This window comes from Delphinapterus leucas, chromosome 2 (genome assembly GCF_059928025.1).
Source record: "Delphinapterus leucas isolate spDelLeu-1000000601 "Yukka" chromosome 2, BTC_Dleu_Yukka2, whole genome shotgun sequence".
NCBI classification, from domain to species: domain Eukaryota; kingdom Metazoa; phylum Chordata; class Mammalia; order Artiodactyla; family Monodontidae; genus Delphinapterus; species Delphinapterus leucas.
In genome coordinates this window covers 66,459,065-66,473,495 of record NC_143130.1, presented here as the reverse complement: position 1 = coordinate 66,473,495, position 14,431 = coordinate 66,459,065, and the positions used below count along the sequence as shown (strand labels likewise).

The 14,431-nt window shown below is 53.2% G+C and overlaps 2 protein-coding genes across 4 annotated transcripts in view; one reads left to right on the top strand and one right to left on the bottom strand.

The window, feature by feature from the left end:
* SENP8 (SUMO peptidase family member, NEDD8 specific) overlaps window positions 1-14,197 on the top strand; it is a 54,429-nt gene extending 40,232 nt beyond the window's left edge. The window contains exons 2-3 of the transcript XR_016391309.1: window positions 5,981-7,497; window positions 8,097-14,197. The gene's annotated coding sequence lies outside the window, so the exon portion shown is untranslated. The remainder of the gene's footprint in view (window positions 1-5,980; window positions 7,498-8,096) is intronic.
* Window positions 2,237-14,431, bottom strand: part of GRAMD2A (GRAM domain containing 2A) — a 38,867-nt gene continuing 26,672 nt past the window's right edge. Inside the window, exons 2-12 of one of the 3 annotated variants that reach the window (XM_089904226.1) lie at window positions 13,260-13,340; window positions 12,415-12,472; window positions 11,978-12,053; window positions 11,246-11,349; window positions 10,541-10,639; window positions 10,337-10,408; window positions 9,791-9,853; window positions 8,666-8,810; window positions 8,331-8,430; window positions 7,379-7,483; window positions 2,238-7,125 (exon numbers count right to left, since the gene is read on the bottom strand). In XM_089904226.1, the coding sequence (XP_089760352.1) occupies window positions 7,122-7,125; window positions 7,379-7,483; window positions 8,331-8,430; window positions 8,666-8,810; window positions 9,791-9,853; window positions 10,337-10,408; window positions 10,541-10,639; window positions 11,246-11,349; window positions 11,978-12,053; window positions 12,415-12,472; window positions 13,260-13,340 (907 nt within the window). In that variant the 3' untranslated portion in view covers window positions 2,238-7,121. Of the gene's footprint in view, window positions 7,484-8,330; window positions 8,811-9,790; window positions 9,854-10,336; window positions 10,409-10,540; window positions 10,640-11,245; window positions 11,350-11,977; window positions 12,054-12,414; window positions 12,473-13,259; window positions 13,341-14,431 lie in introns of those variants that run through there. The other 2 variants (XM_089904232.1, XM_089904223.1) reach the window with 2 other exon arrangements.

Here is a 14,431-nt window from a genome sequence, read left to right as displayed (position 1 = left end):
CATTGCCAAACCAGCATTCCTAAACCGTCACATTTATCCATCACTCCTAAGTTCCAGTAGCCCCCATAGCTCTTCATTGCCTGAAAGATCAAGTCTCTCCTTCTCATCCTGGCGTTTAGATCCTGAGGTGTTTTGCACACTTAATGTATCCATTCCCTAGCAGGAACTCTGCTTCTCCTAAGCTTTCATTGGCACCATCCTTCACACTACCATCCTTTTACTGACGTTAACCCCCCAAACACACAACCGGTGAGGACCCTCCCCACAGCTCTCCTCTGATCCAACTCTTACCCTCTGAAGTCCACACGTGTGGCACACCCCTTGCCACTGAGTCAGTCTATGCCACCCCCTTCTGTACATATCAGGGCTCACATGTCTACACCGTTATACAGCTATTCCCTCTATTTTGTCTCCTCAATAAACTCTTTGAAGGGGTCCATATTGTATTTCTGGCCTATCGATCTCAGTTTCCACAGCGTAAGGTGTGAAAACCATATTGTTGTATTGAGAGTTCCTTGTTGTGAGAGTCAAATGAGCATAAAAAGTACCTTGCATAGGGCCTGGTACCCAGTTTATTGCTCAGAAAATTACAGAATCATAGTATCTATAGAAGCATACATTCAGGAGTCCATAGCAAGTGCTTAATAAATCTTTTAAATGTAATTACAGACTGGAGAGAGCATGCATTCAGACCAGCCTGGTATTTGGAACTAACAGCAAAGAAAAACTTCCATCAGAAATCCTACACCAATTAACACTCCTTCATGCTAGAGTGAATCCAGGAGCAGTGGGTGTCACATTTTCCCAAAGTGGAGCCTAAGCCAACCTTTCTGCATTTAACAAGTTAATGAACAGCTTGTGAGTAACACTTTGCCCACTCTGGCCCAATTTAGAAGGCTGCCAAAAGGATAAGATGTCAATATGCCACTCTCTGCTTTGCCACGGTGCCAGCTGCATCCTGCCTAAGTGCTTCTGCCCTCAGCCACTGGAGAGCATGATGTCCTTAGAGAAGGCAGCACCAGTAGGATGAGGCTGCAGCGCGGGCCTGGCCTTTCCCCAAGCGGAAGAGAGCCTTGTCTCGGATCCTGTGAGAGAAGTGAGTGGGGCATGGTATTCTGAGCAGCCCAGGTTTGGCTTTGGGCCAGGCACTGAGTGGCAAACAAGAAGGAACACATTCCGGGAAGGCAAGGAGCCCTGCCAACGCGAAGGAGGACCAGCCAGCAGGGCCTGCTGGGCGCCAGGTGCTTCTTGGCTCTGTGGAGGTCAGGCACACAGAGGATAAACTCGGGTTACTCTGGATTATCGTTTCAGAGGCTTAAACACCTCCCTCCCCCTCACTTTCATGGGCAAAGCGTATGTAGCCATGTAACCGTTAAATTTGAATCCTCTCTGCTCTGGGGTCCAGCCCCTTATCTCTAAATGAAGGTAGGAGGAGAAAGAGTGAAATCACACCTTGCAGAATCCAGGTTTCTGCAATTCTGTGCCCTGGGTAAGAGAAGATGCTACTGACAACAAGGGCAGAGCCGGGGAAAGCCTGGGGTTTCTGTGCCCCTGTTGGAAGCTGAGCTCCTCACTCACCCCCAGAGCCCACACCACACACACACCACACCACACACACCACACACACCACACACACACACCACACACCCCACACACACACCACACACACCACGCACGCACCACACACACACACCCCACACCACACACACCACACACCACACACATACCCCACACACACACCACACACACCACGCACGCACCACACACACACACCCCCCACACCACACACACACCACACTTGTTCTTCACACCAGCCACTTCTGCCTTCTGACTGACCAGACCTCAGGAGATCTGCAGAGTCCTTGGGAATGCTTTCCTCTCATAATCACCTCAGGCCTTTCCCCTGGGGTATGATAGAAGAGGGGAGAGGAGAGAAAGAACCAAAGGGCACCGGGGAGAAATGGCCTTGGGAGCCTGCCCAGCTTCCCTTCTGCCACTGCCAGGGCCTGGGGACAGCGGGGCGGGGCGGGGGGGGGGGGTGCTTTCTTTGAGCAAGAAGAGAGAAGTCTGTCTCTCACTGCCTTGGCTCCAGTTCCTGCTGGACTTTGCTGCCACCTAGTGGCCCAGTGGCATCTCACCTCCACACCCCCCACCCCCCACACCCCCCAGAGTGAGATCTGCCTAGGGGTCTGGCCTGTCCCAGCCTGAGGCTGACAGGAGAGCCTTCTCTGAAAAGCTTCTCTGCCCTAGGATGCCCTGATTCTGCAGTGCAGCTGCTAGGAGAGAGGAGCAGCACAGGGTCACCACCTCACCTAGCTCGATAGGTGTCCTAACGGCATGGCCACCAGGTGAGAGGGCCAGGGCTGGCTGGGTGGGCGCCTGGGAGTGGGGGCAGGTCCTTACTCCCAGGATGTCTCTGGTAGGATGCAGTTCTCCCAGAGCCCCCCTCACTCCTGAATGCCTTTTTCACGAGAACTTCTGCCCACTCTCACGACTCTTCCTCATCTGGCTAAAGCCCATGTTGCAAACTGAGGCTCCCACATAAAATATATATACCTCCGTTTCTCCCAGTTTAGGGCTGTTGTTTCTCCCTTATAAAGTTAGCTGAACTTAAAAAATATGATATGCCCTCACTGTGATGCTGCTGCTATGAACCACTCCCTGGGAATAGTGAAAAGGAGGTGTGTGATAGTATGTAGAAATTCAGCCATATTTTTCTTCATATTACATCCACGTGTTTATTTTCTCTAGCAAAAGAAAGCACTTGGTTTCAGTAACCACTGATTCTGCCAGCTCCAAACTTTCAGACCTGAGATGCAGTACCCAGGGAATGTATAAAATCCAAATTCCCTTCTCCTGCCTACCTCTCCAACCTCTTATTTTTTTTATTGTGGCAAAATACATATAAAATTTATCATCTTAATCTTTTTTTTAATTAATTTATTTTTGGCTGTGTTGGGTCTTCGTTGCTGTGCGCGGGCTTTCTCTAGTTGCGGCAAGCGGGGGCTACTCTTCGTTGCTGTGCGCGGACTTCTCGCTGCGGTGGCTTCTCTTGTGGAGCATGGGCTCTAGGTGTGTGGGCTCAGTAGTTGTGGCTCACGGGCTCTAGAGCGCAGGCTCAGTAGTTGTGATGCACGGGCTTAGTTGCTCCGCGGCATGTGGGATCTTCCTGGACCAGGGCTCGAACCCGTGTCCCCTTCATTGGCAGGCGGATTCTTAACCACCGCGCCACCAGGGAAGCCTTATCATCTTAATCATTTTTAAGCGTATAGTTCCACAGTGTGAGGTACATTCACATTATTGTCCAACAATCATCACCATCTCCAGAACTCTGTTTATCTTGCAAAACTGAAACTCTGTACACATTAAACAATAACTCCCATTTCCCTTCCCCATAGCTCCTGGCAACCACCATTCTGCTTTCTGTTTCTATGAATCTGACTACCATAGGTACCTCATATATGTAGAGACATACAGCATTTGTCTTTTAGTGACTGGCTTACTTCACTTAGCATAATGTCTTCAAGGTTTATCCATGTTGTAGCATATGTCAAGACTATTTTTTGAAGGTTGAATATTCCATTGCATGTATACACCAAATTTTGTTTATCCATTCACCTCTCGATAGATACTTGGGTTGCTTCCACCTTTTGGCTGATTGTGACTGACACTGCTATGAACATGGGTGTACAGATAGCTCTTCAAGCCCTCATTTTCAATTCTTGTGGGTATATACGCAGAATTGGAATTACTGGATCATGTGGTAATCGTTTTTAATTTTTTGAAGAACTGCCATACTGTTTTCCACAGTGGCTGCACCATTTTACATTCCTACCAATAGTGCATAAGGGTTCCAATTTCTCCACATCCTCAGTAACACTTTTGTTTTCCATTTCTTTGATAGTAGCCATCCTAATGGATATGAAGTGGTATCTAATTGTGGTTTTGATTTGCATTTCCCTAATGACTAGTGATGTTGAAATGTCTATTCAAGTCCTTTACCGACTTTTAAACAGGTTGTTTTGTTGTTGCTGAGTTGCCCTTTCCAACCTCTTTTCATGTCACTCTCCCACTGACTAGTATCCTAGACTCATGCAGATGGTCTCTCTGTTCCACAGAGACATATGCGTTCTTTCCTACCTTTCACAGTTGCCGACCCTTTTCCCAGTTCCTTCCATGACTGGCTCCTCATCCTTTAAGCACCAGCTTAAATCTCACTTCAGAGAACATTTCTTGACCACCCATCCAAAGCCACCTCCCTGTTTACTGTATCTTGTATCACTGTTTCTTTCCTTCATGGAACTTAACCACAATCTGGAATTACCTTGTTTGTTCACGATTTACTTGGAACTTATGTTTACGTGGAATGCAAGTGCCATGGGGGATGCAGAGATATTGCCTGACATGTTCACTGCTCTATCCTCAGTGCCTAGCTTAGTACCAGCTCATAGTCTGGGCTCAGCATTTACTGAACGAACGAATCACTACTAGAGGGGGCCTCCCAGAGAGAAAGTAAGGTGACGTGGCCCAAATTGGAATTTAACCTCCATAATCTAGGCTTGATGTCATAGAAAAGGACACAGGGGTTTTCTAGCTCTGAGTTCCAGACTTTAATTCCTGAGTCAGGAGCACAGTACTAGTTGAACCAGGGACACTGCTTTAGAGTTGCCCAGGAGAAACAGGGAAGCATTCTCAGTGTCCATCCAACAGAGGGAGGAGGCTATGGTGGTGTGCTGTGGCCATCCTTACCATTCCCCATATGCCTGAAGTATGAGTCAGCTCAGCTAAAGTCCTATGAGATGTGCAAAGTACTTGGGATTCTGGGAATGACTTTGGCTCCGTTAGTCTCCTTCGTGCCAAATATGTCAGTAAAGAGCACTTTTAATGCGTAGTCAAAAGATAAAAGTGAATTTCCCATACCATGGGACACCAGAAAAATTGGATTTTTTATTTAAAAATATTTTCAACGTCATAGTGGAACAACTGAAGGATAGTTGAACCAAATTCTCAGGGAATTAGAGGAGCATCCTCCAATGCAAGCAGGTTTTATAAATACACATGGTTTATAAATGAGCACAACAGAAGGTACGCTGGCCAGAGGACCAGACTGGGGGACAGAAGGGAGAAACAGAGAGCCCTCCAAGAGGGACAGGCACACACTCCTATCACTCAAAGCCCTGGACCCCAAGAGGGCCTCCAAAGCCACCTACTCTACTGCACGCCTCTTGCCGTCTCTGAGCCTGGGGCATGGAGACTGGAGACTTGGCACCTCTCATGGCCTCTGGCTCAACCCAGCAAGTCTCAGAGAATGGACCTGTTCTCCCTGCCCTTCAGCAAGGACCAGGGAGGGGAGGTGCTGGGGCAAGTAGGATTATTTCCCTGAAAATCTTATGGAAAAGAAGTGATTAAGGGGGCTGGTTCCCAAAAAAGGACGGGCATTCATCTGGTGTGGCAATGTGGGGAGAATGGAGCAGTGAGTTTCACCTGAGACATACAGATTTAGTGCAGGTATCCCACAAGGCCAGGCTCTAAGCCAAATCCTAGAACCTGGGATGGGGAGAGAATGAAGAGACCTCCAGTCTGAGTTTAGGAAGTTGTCACCTCCTGTCAGTCCCTCCAGTCTTCAATTGGGTTTGTCATAAATAGGACAGTCACAGCTCCACAGTAAATAACTTCCACCTGGATTTCTCCCTAGTTAACCTCTCAGGTGTCTGAAGAGGGAAAAAGTGGCTCTTTCTGACACCACCCACCCCATCGCCAGTGACTTTCCCTGATACATCTGGCCTCCTCACTAAGCCCTTTCCAGAACCTACAAAGGCACTCTCTTAGCATTTCGGAGTCCCAGAGAGGACAGGCCAGAGTTTTAAGGCACAGAGAAGCTTTTAGAATTGAGGAGACCTTGACAGAGAAGGAAGAATCTCTAAGGCAAAGCCACTACCATGGCCACTCTTCCTATCCTCTACCTCTCTTGTCCCCAAAGGTATCAGACAGACCCCCTTGGCCTGGTCCCTGCACTGTCCCAGGCCCACCTTGGACACCTCCATTATACTCATGAAGAACAGAGCCCGTGGAGTGGAGGACCCTCCTGCATGGCCTGCAGGTGACATGGTGAGCTCTGCCCTGCGGTGGCCCAGCACCATCGTGCCCAGTGCCCAGCCAAGCCCGACAGGCTGCCATTGGCCACACCCAAAATCCAGGCAGTCAGGCAGAGAGTACAAAGCAAGACCTCAGATCAAAGCCACTGCCCCTCCCATCCCCCACTTCCCACCTGGGGCACCTTGGAAATGTTTGAGCACACCAGGGAAAGATCCAGTACCTGGTCTGCGACCACAGTGGTCAAAAGGCCCTGTTCCACCTGTCTCACCAGGAAATAGCAGCTGAGGACACAGAAATGCTGGACCTCTATTCTCCTTCACAGCCACTGCCACAGTCCCCGGCTGCAGGTAGTGTCCTCTCAGATTCAGCCAGCCTCCTCATGAGGGGCCAGAACAGAGCCTCTGCACAGTGTGAACGCTCCTCTTGCTGGAATCCTGGCCACAGGCCCTCCTCTCCTCATTCATAGCTTACCTCACTCCCTCCAGTCTCCCCTGCATGGGTCCCTGGCTGACTGCAGAGAAGTCCTTTGGGCCCCAAATCAGGGACTCAGGCATCCAAGTGAGAGCACAGTATGCTGGGAGAGAGCGGAGCCCACACTGGTGGTTTGGGTTCTGGCCTCTGTCCCACCACTGGAGTGAGCCAAGTGACAGGTATCAAAGCGTGGCCGTTGTCCCTTGCAGCGGCCCCACGTGCTCTTCCTGTATGTCAGAGCTGCTTCCAAGGAACAAGTTAAAATCTTCTTTTCATTTAAGTGGTTGCTAAGGCTTAGTGTACAGAATTCCTCAGCTAGATCCAAAAATCTGGCTTTTTGTCCGAGTCCCAAAATTGTAGGAGCTTTGTAAACAGGTACTAAAGATCACTCATTACAGGAGGGAGAAGAGTTGGGGGGAGGAGAAGGGATCCGGAATATTTTCTTTCAGACTCAGTCTCAGCACGGCAGCAGCGTAAACCCAGCGGATTGTTGGTGGCACCTCAGCACCCAGAGCATTCTTCTTGGAGGAGTGGGGACAAAGGCCAAGTGGCTGTTACCTGCACACAGGAGAGATGACCAGGTCAGACAAAGGGCCTAGAAGGCAGACAGATGAGTCAGTGAAGACTTTGTCCACCCGTGAGAGGGGGTCCAGGTGGGATCTGTGTACCCTGCCCAACCTTGCTGAGGGCCATCAAGCCAGCTCAAGGGCAAGGCCAAGACCAGCCAGACTAACAAGCAGCCTGGCCATAGGTTTTGGCTGCTGTCCTTAACCCTCAATCCCAGAAGCATGAGAAAGAGAAAGGGCATCACCTGTGCCCAGGGACTGAGCCGTCCCAATTCAGGGAGCATAACTGCTGTTCTAGCCGGGAGATGCGGAACGCCAGGTACGATGAAGACATGACCAAGAAGCAGGTCCTGGAGAAAGAGGGGTAAGGAGGAATTGAATCTCTCTTCTAGAAAAGGGGCATTTTTACAGAATCCCCCAAAATAGGAGTGGGACTAAACTAGTTCCTGCCGTTGGAAGAATTAAAGAACCTTTTGCCTGCAGTTACGTTCTAGACCTAGGCATCTTTTTTCCCAGAGGCCACATGGGGGTCCTGAGACTCGTCCCCATGGAGGTGTCCTTGAAGCCCAGCAGGAGTTCTGGGTCCTTCAGCTGAGCCCACCTTCCCTCTGACCAGCCACCTTGGTCCTACACCCCCTCTGCAAGGCCACTAAGATTACCCCCTAAGGCGGTAGCCCTTCCCCCAGCAAGTGCTGAGGTTGACAGTCAAAACCCAGCCAGCAGAGCCAGAGGAAGGTGATGAGGTAAGGTGAGGGAATCCAGGGGCTGGCTCTTCATAAAACATCCCACCATGCTCACTGCTCTACTTAGGCAGAATTACAGACAAGCCTGGGTTTCCAGAAAACACCCCAATGGTGGGCAGCGGGAAGGCCATGGCTCTCCCTTAGTCTATCTGATGGGCCTCTCAGATTTTGCCAACCCTCCTCCTCCCCAATCCTGTGCAACTTTTTCTTTCTTCAACAGCTTCACGTCTTGCCCCTCTCCACAGCCTTAACCCTAAATTACAGGGTTGTAAGGATGAAAACTGGAAATACTTTATCTTGCTCTAGAAGAGCCTGCTGCACGGCTGCCAGATGCCACCCGGGAGCTTGCAGTTGACTCAGAACCTTCCCCTCGCTCTGGACACTGACCTCCCCACATACCAAGGCCCTGGCTCTGAACACTCAGACACCCACCACCCTCCATACAGCCACCTACAGCACGAGGAAGACCTTCAGGAGCCCGTGATCCCAGAGCCTCTGCTCCCCGTTGCTCTGGGGCTCGTCCTCCAGCCCCTTCTCCTCATAGTCAGCGTTCTCTGCAACAGGACGGCATTAGGCATCTTCCTGGGCAGAAGGCAGGGCCCCAGCCCACTCCCCCGCCCATGTTCTCTGGAGCCGCTTTGGCTCTTGGCTTTCCCTTATGGATTTGGAGAAAGAAAGAAACAGCTCTCAGAAGCCCTGCTGGCTGTGATGACCTCTTTTTGCAGAAGTGGGAGGCGGGACAGCCTGGTCTTTGGAAGCAGTTGCCATGGACAAGCACGCTGAACTCACCAGACCCCGGAGGCTTCCTGGAGGGGAAGCAGTCATCCGTGGAGTCCGTGGATGCCCGAGGGATACAAGGGATGTTGTCTGGGAGGGACAGGGACCTGGAGGCAGGGCACACTTTTCTCCACTTCATCTCAGGGATGAGGACTTCCTGCAGAGAAGGCAGGAGAAGCTGTCTCACCATGGCCCTTGGGACCTCACTTGCCCTAAGGGGTTCACGCTAGATTGATCAAAGCCTTTCCAGATATTATCAATATGGATGCCTAGCAAGCATGAAAGCAGGTGTCCAGAAGCGGGGAAACCACTGCCATAGCAATCACATGTCTCATCTGCTCCCTTGCTGTGACCAGCCACTCTTCCAGGGAATGTTGTCTTTGAAGACTGCTAGTGTAGAACCACAGTGGAGTCTAAGACATGAGCCATCCCAGGTACATGTTCAGATCGGCTGAGTCCAAGACAGCTTGGCACTGTATATCTTAGATGGAATAAGTTGTGACTCCTGCTAATCTGGGCTCTAACCCTATGTCACTGACCTTGACTTAAGGTCCCCATCAATAAAAAGGGGAACATCGCCTTCCATCCCCTGCATGGCATTGTGCGTATTGTATGCTTGGCTAAACGCTTAATAGTTACTCAAGTAGACTTCAAACACCCTGGGGTCATTTCCACCCCCCACCCCTGCTCTAGAAACTCTGCTTACCCAGGATCCCAGGAGCAAAAGAAACAGCTGGGACCTTGGCCAATCTAAAAGGATCCTGCCTCAGTTCTGACTGCCTTCAGCGCTCTTCCCCAGGGACATCTCCAGCCCCTTGAAGGCCCTCCTGACTGCTAAAGGAAAGAGGATGGGCTGCTGGCTCTGTACCCGCGAAGGTATAGGGTCCAACCTGGGCAGTGTTCCGGGGGCTGGGCATCTGTTCTGCTCAGGAAGTTAGCACATCTGCCCAGGACATAGTGGCTCTGCATGGTATGGAGCGTGGTGGGTCTAGGGGACCCCCTGACGCAGCATGGCCACTGGCTCTTGAGCCTGCTGCCCCAGTTCTGCACTGTGGGCTCCTGCCTGGGAGGCCCTGAAGCCTTAGACCCACAGGCAATCTCAAGCCAGCCACTTTTGCTCCCAGCCTCAGCTCTCACCAGAGACTCGCACTCAGGTTCCTCTAGAAATTCTCTTGCACTCAGACTCTTCTTGCTGGAAGGCTGAGGAGGGAAGGGAACAGGGATCACTTGTCCATCTGGAACAGCCAAAGTCAGGCATGGGGAGGTATTAACACTCTCCAAGAGAGCTTTACCTCCAAATAAGCCACTTTAGGTCAGATAGAGCCTAAAGCTCCCAGAGTTTGCAGGGGGATCCCTAGTTAATGCTGGAGCAGAGGGCAAAGCCAAGGCAACATACTCCCCCAAGCTGCTGCCCTCCCCCTTCCTCACCATAGGCAAGAGCGAGCTGTAGGCATATTGGGAAGTGGCCACATGCTCCTGCCCGTCTGTGCACCAAGGAAGCACAAGTGAGGGCTATACGTGGGGACACACAAGGGCCCAGTGGCCTCAAAAAGGCTCACAAGCATAGACACATGGTCCAAGGACTGCCTCTGATTCACTGAGCCTGAGCCCGTTACTCCCCGTTTCCTGTGCCGGGGAGATGGGCCAGCCCCCCCACAACAGCCCTGGCCCCAAGCTTCATACCTGTAGGTGGGTGCAGACCCTCCTCAGCATGTCATATACACTGTCCCGGGAGAGCAGTGACACAAAGACATACTAGAACGTACAAAGAAAATAGAAAGGGGCAAGGTACATAAAGACTTGGGAGAGTGCCAGGGTCAAGCTGTGGACTCCTAGAGCTGGAATGGGGAGAAGGACAAGGGAGCGCTGGCCCAGAATCTCACTGACCTTCTGGCTGGTGTTGGTGGTGATGGCCAGGCCATTGGGAAGGAGCCGCGCCATCTTGTGTTTTTTGATCATTTGCACAGACACCACGGGAATGACCACCTGACGGGGGAGAGGCATTCTTCTCTCAGGACTCACCCCCAAGGACACAGTCCCTTTGCTTCCTGCTTAGGGCGCCAGCCACAGCTGGCAGTGACCCAAGCACGAGCACCGTGGAGATGTCTGGTCCCATGTGGGAGAGTATCTGAGCCTCCACCGTCTCACGCAGGCTCCCATCAGTTATCCCCCACCCCTTGGCCGCACGCGCTGCTCCGGCCTCTCACCCCATCATCCAGGAGTCAAGGATGGTTGCCCTGGTGAATCCCATACTGCAGTAACAGAGTTCCCTGAGCCACCATGCACCGTGGCCACTTTCGGGCCCCCCTAAGTGTGACATCCCACTCTGATTCTGAAGGCATTTTGGAGGTACCCGTAGGCAGAATAATTTGGCAGTGAACTGTTCAGGCCGCTCAGGCCAGATGTGGAGTCTAGACTGGGGCCCCTGTTTGGAAGGGTGGGGCTGCTGCCCTGGACACCAGGTGGGATGCCCTACAGTGAGAAGCCTCACCAAGTGTCAGCGTGTGGAGGGACAGGCCTGACTTGAGGTGCGCCCACCGGGCAGGGGCGTCTCTTCCCTGGGCTGTGGCAGCCCTTACCACTTATTACTACCTTGATATCCTTGCCAAAGAGGCTGGCGTGGAAGCAGAGCCAGTTGGGGGAGATGAAGAGCCGGCCCTGGAGAAGGAGGTCCCTCTGGAGGGCGCAGGAGCATACTGGGAAGTCACAGGAGACTGCCGTGAGCAAGGCCAGCCCGGGAGCCCCGGGGCCTGGGTCCTCCCACTCAGGAGTCCAGAGTCCAGCCTCGGGGACTGTCCTCCTCAGTGCCCTTCCCAATCCCAGGCCCCAGCAACCCATTCCCCCAGTACCCTAGCATCCTTTCCTGTGACTCCTGACCGCTCCCACCCCACCAGACTGCTAGATGTTTCCTCTGCCTCCATCCATGCCCCAAAAGGTCCGGCAGGTTTCTGCCCTGGTCCCCTAAGCCTGGATGTTCACCTCCACAGGCAGAACTCCTTGCCCTGCCCTGCCAGGGAGAGAGGGCCTTGATTGTGCAAATGCTCCCACACACTCCCCGGCAGGCCTGAACAGGAGAGAATAGACACTGATAAGAGCAGAACAGAAATAAGATTTGGAAGCCCCAACATTTCCTCAAGAAAATTTTTGTAAATTCAACTTCATATCTCAAATCAGCCCATTCTTCTCACACTTTTGAAGAAAAAAAGGGCACGTTCAAAGGGCAGCCAGTTCCCATATCTGATTTGTGCCTGGAAGCTCTAGGGGAGAGGACCTGGGCCTTGGGCACTGCAGGCGCCTGTCCAGCCACCCGGGGAGACAGCTCACCTTTGAGAACCACCTCCTCCAAGGGGATGTCCTTAAACAGCTTGTGATATTGCTGGTTGTATTTTCTCAGTAGCGTCTGCAAACACACGAGCTGGGTCTGAGGAGTCCCAGGAGATCGGACCACAAGAGGGCCCTGCTCCAGCCACCAGCAAATAAGGCCACAGGGGTGGGGGTCCTGCGGTGACTTAGCATGAAGTAGTGGGTAAGCAGCCAGTGGGTGTGGAGGGCTGAGCTCCAAGCACAGCTTGTCTCCTGGTGACGTGAGGTCCTGACGGGCAGCCTAGGGCTGGAAGAGGACACAACTCCCACCCAGGAGGGGACACCCACTAGGTTTCCTGGTGACAGGCCTGTGGCCAAGGAGCCAACAGTCACCAAGTTCAGGCAGCCCGGGACCCCTCTCTCAGTGGGCAGTGAGAAGTCGGCTTCCCCACACTTACCCCATCTCGGCCGCACTTCTTTATGTCTTCACCCTTCAAGCCTTCTGGCCAGTGCATACTGCAAAGGAGACATGCCATTCCAGGGACAAGGAACCCTCAAAGTCCTACCCATGCATCCTTAGTGCCAATTCTGTCCTGGCCTCAAGCCACAAGCTTGGGGCAGAGATTGGAGGCTGGGGCCCTTCACAGCGAGCGCATAGCTCGCCCTGGGGAGGAGCACTCCTGAGGCAGGGAGGGGTCGCTGAGAGCCCTCTTCCCCGACAGCTGTGAGCAACCGCCCCCAGGAGGCATGCTCGGCCTGAGCCTCGATGTCCCAGAGCTGCCCACCCCTGAGTGTCAAAAGCCCTCTCCCGTTTTTCTGACCTAGGCGCAAGCAGAGGAGCGGACCGCAGAGTGAATGAGCAGGAGGCACAGGGATGGGGAGCAGGTGGGGTGGGGGCGTCAGCCTCACGGCTCCAGGGCCTGGCCATGGGCCATGATCCCAGCAGGACTGCCCTCTCCCCGGCCCTGCAGCTCTGCAGTGAGGGGCTGGGCAGACTCACCTGACCTGACGGAAGCTACCAGGGCTGGCGGAGAGGGGCTGGTGCTGAAATGCAAACTTTTGCCCCGGCCAGGTTGGCCTGAGGACAGGTGGGCAGGGAGGAGGCTGGTAACCCGAGAAGCCTGGACCCTGCTAGGTCCCAGTGCGCTGGGACAGGCCTGGGAGTGGGAGGAAGAGGCCCCGGGCAGCCTATGCCCAACCTAACCCCCTGACGCAGCCTTAAGGCCCCCTTTCGAACAGGTCACCTCCAGAGGGCTTCCCACCCCCAACCAGTATGTATATCTGATCGGGAGAGGGGCCTCACCTGGAGCCTCGGAGTCTCTGGACCCTGCCTAGTTTCTCCGTGCTCTTCAAAGAAACCGTCTTTCCGTGCACCTGTTGAATACTGAGGAGAAACAGGCCCTCATCAGGAAGGGGGGCTTTCTGGGGACACCTTTCCCAGCCAGCTCCACCATGTCCAGGGCAGCTGCCTCTGCCCCCTACCCAAGACCGGCCCTGCTATTCAAGGTGCGCTGAAGATGTCACAGTCCAGAGGCAGCAGCCCAGGCAGGGCTTCAGGGCAACTGACAGAGAGAGGAGACTCACTCACTGTCTTTCCTGGAAGCGTGAAGTCCAGTTTATGCCTGGGTATGAAGGAAAATCAATCTCCCAGGCAGCTCTTAGGCTTCCAGCCCCACCCTTGAGAAGGCACCTGGGAGGGAGGACCCTGTGACTTGCTCCAGACCGAAAGCAAAACTTTCGGAGGAGCCCAGGCAGTATTACCATAAACCATCAGCTTCTGGGAAAGGATTCTGAGCACAGGAGGCCTTATCAAGGCTGAGCAGTTGATACTGCGCAGATGTGGTCGTGAACTTCAGCCCACAGCTGAGTGTGGGCTTAGGGGGCGGGGATGCCCCACACCAGGAAGTGGCCTCAATGCCTTCAGACCATCAGGGTAGCTCGGACCTGAGAGCCAAACCATCACAAAATTGTCCCATAGAGAGGGCCCGAGAGGGGGTAGACAACCTCTCCATAGGCAGGTGGGGCTCCCCAAAGGCTTTTGAATTCATGCCTCCACTAAACAGCTCCAAAGCCTAGGGTCCTCCCCTTCCTGCTCCTCCAGAGCAGAAAGCCTAAAGCTTGAGCAGGCAAACTAGCCGCAGCTGGGTGGGCCCAGGGGTGATGGGAAGAGAGGGTGGCCAGGAAGCAGGGCCAAGGCAGGGCAGTGTGGTGGTCGTGAATAGGTAACGGGGTCTGTGCACTGGTCTCTCAGCAGGTAAGGAGCCGGAACCTGGAACCTGCAGATCCCAGCGCTCCGTCCCTCTCGGCAGTGTCACCAGGCAAAGTCAAATTCTCTTCTTCAAGAACAGAGTTACCGGGACTTCCCCGGTGATCCAGTGGGTAAGACTCCGCGCTCCCAACGCAGGGGGCCGGGGTTCGATCCCTGGTCGGGGAACTTGATCCCACATGCGTGCAGCAACGAAAAGTGCACATGCC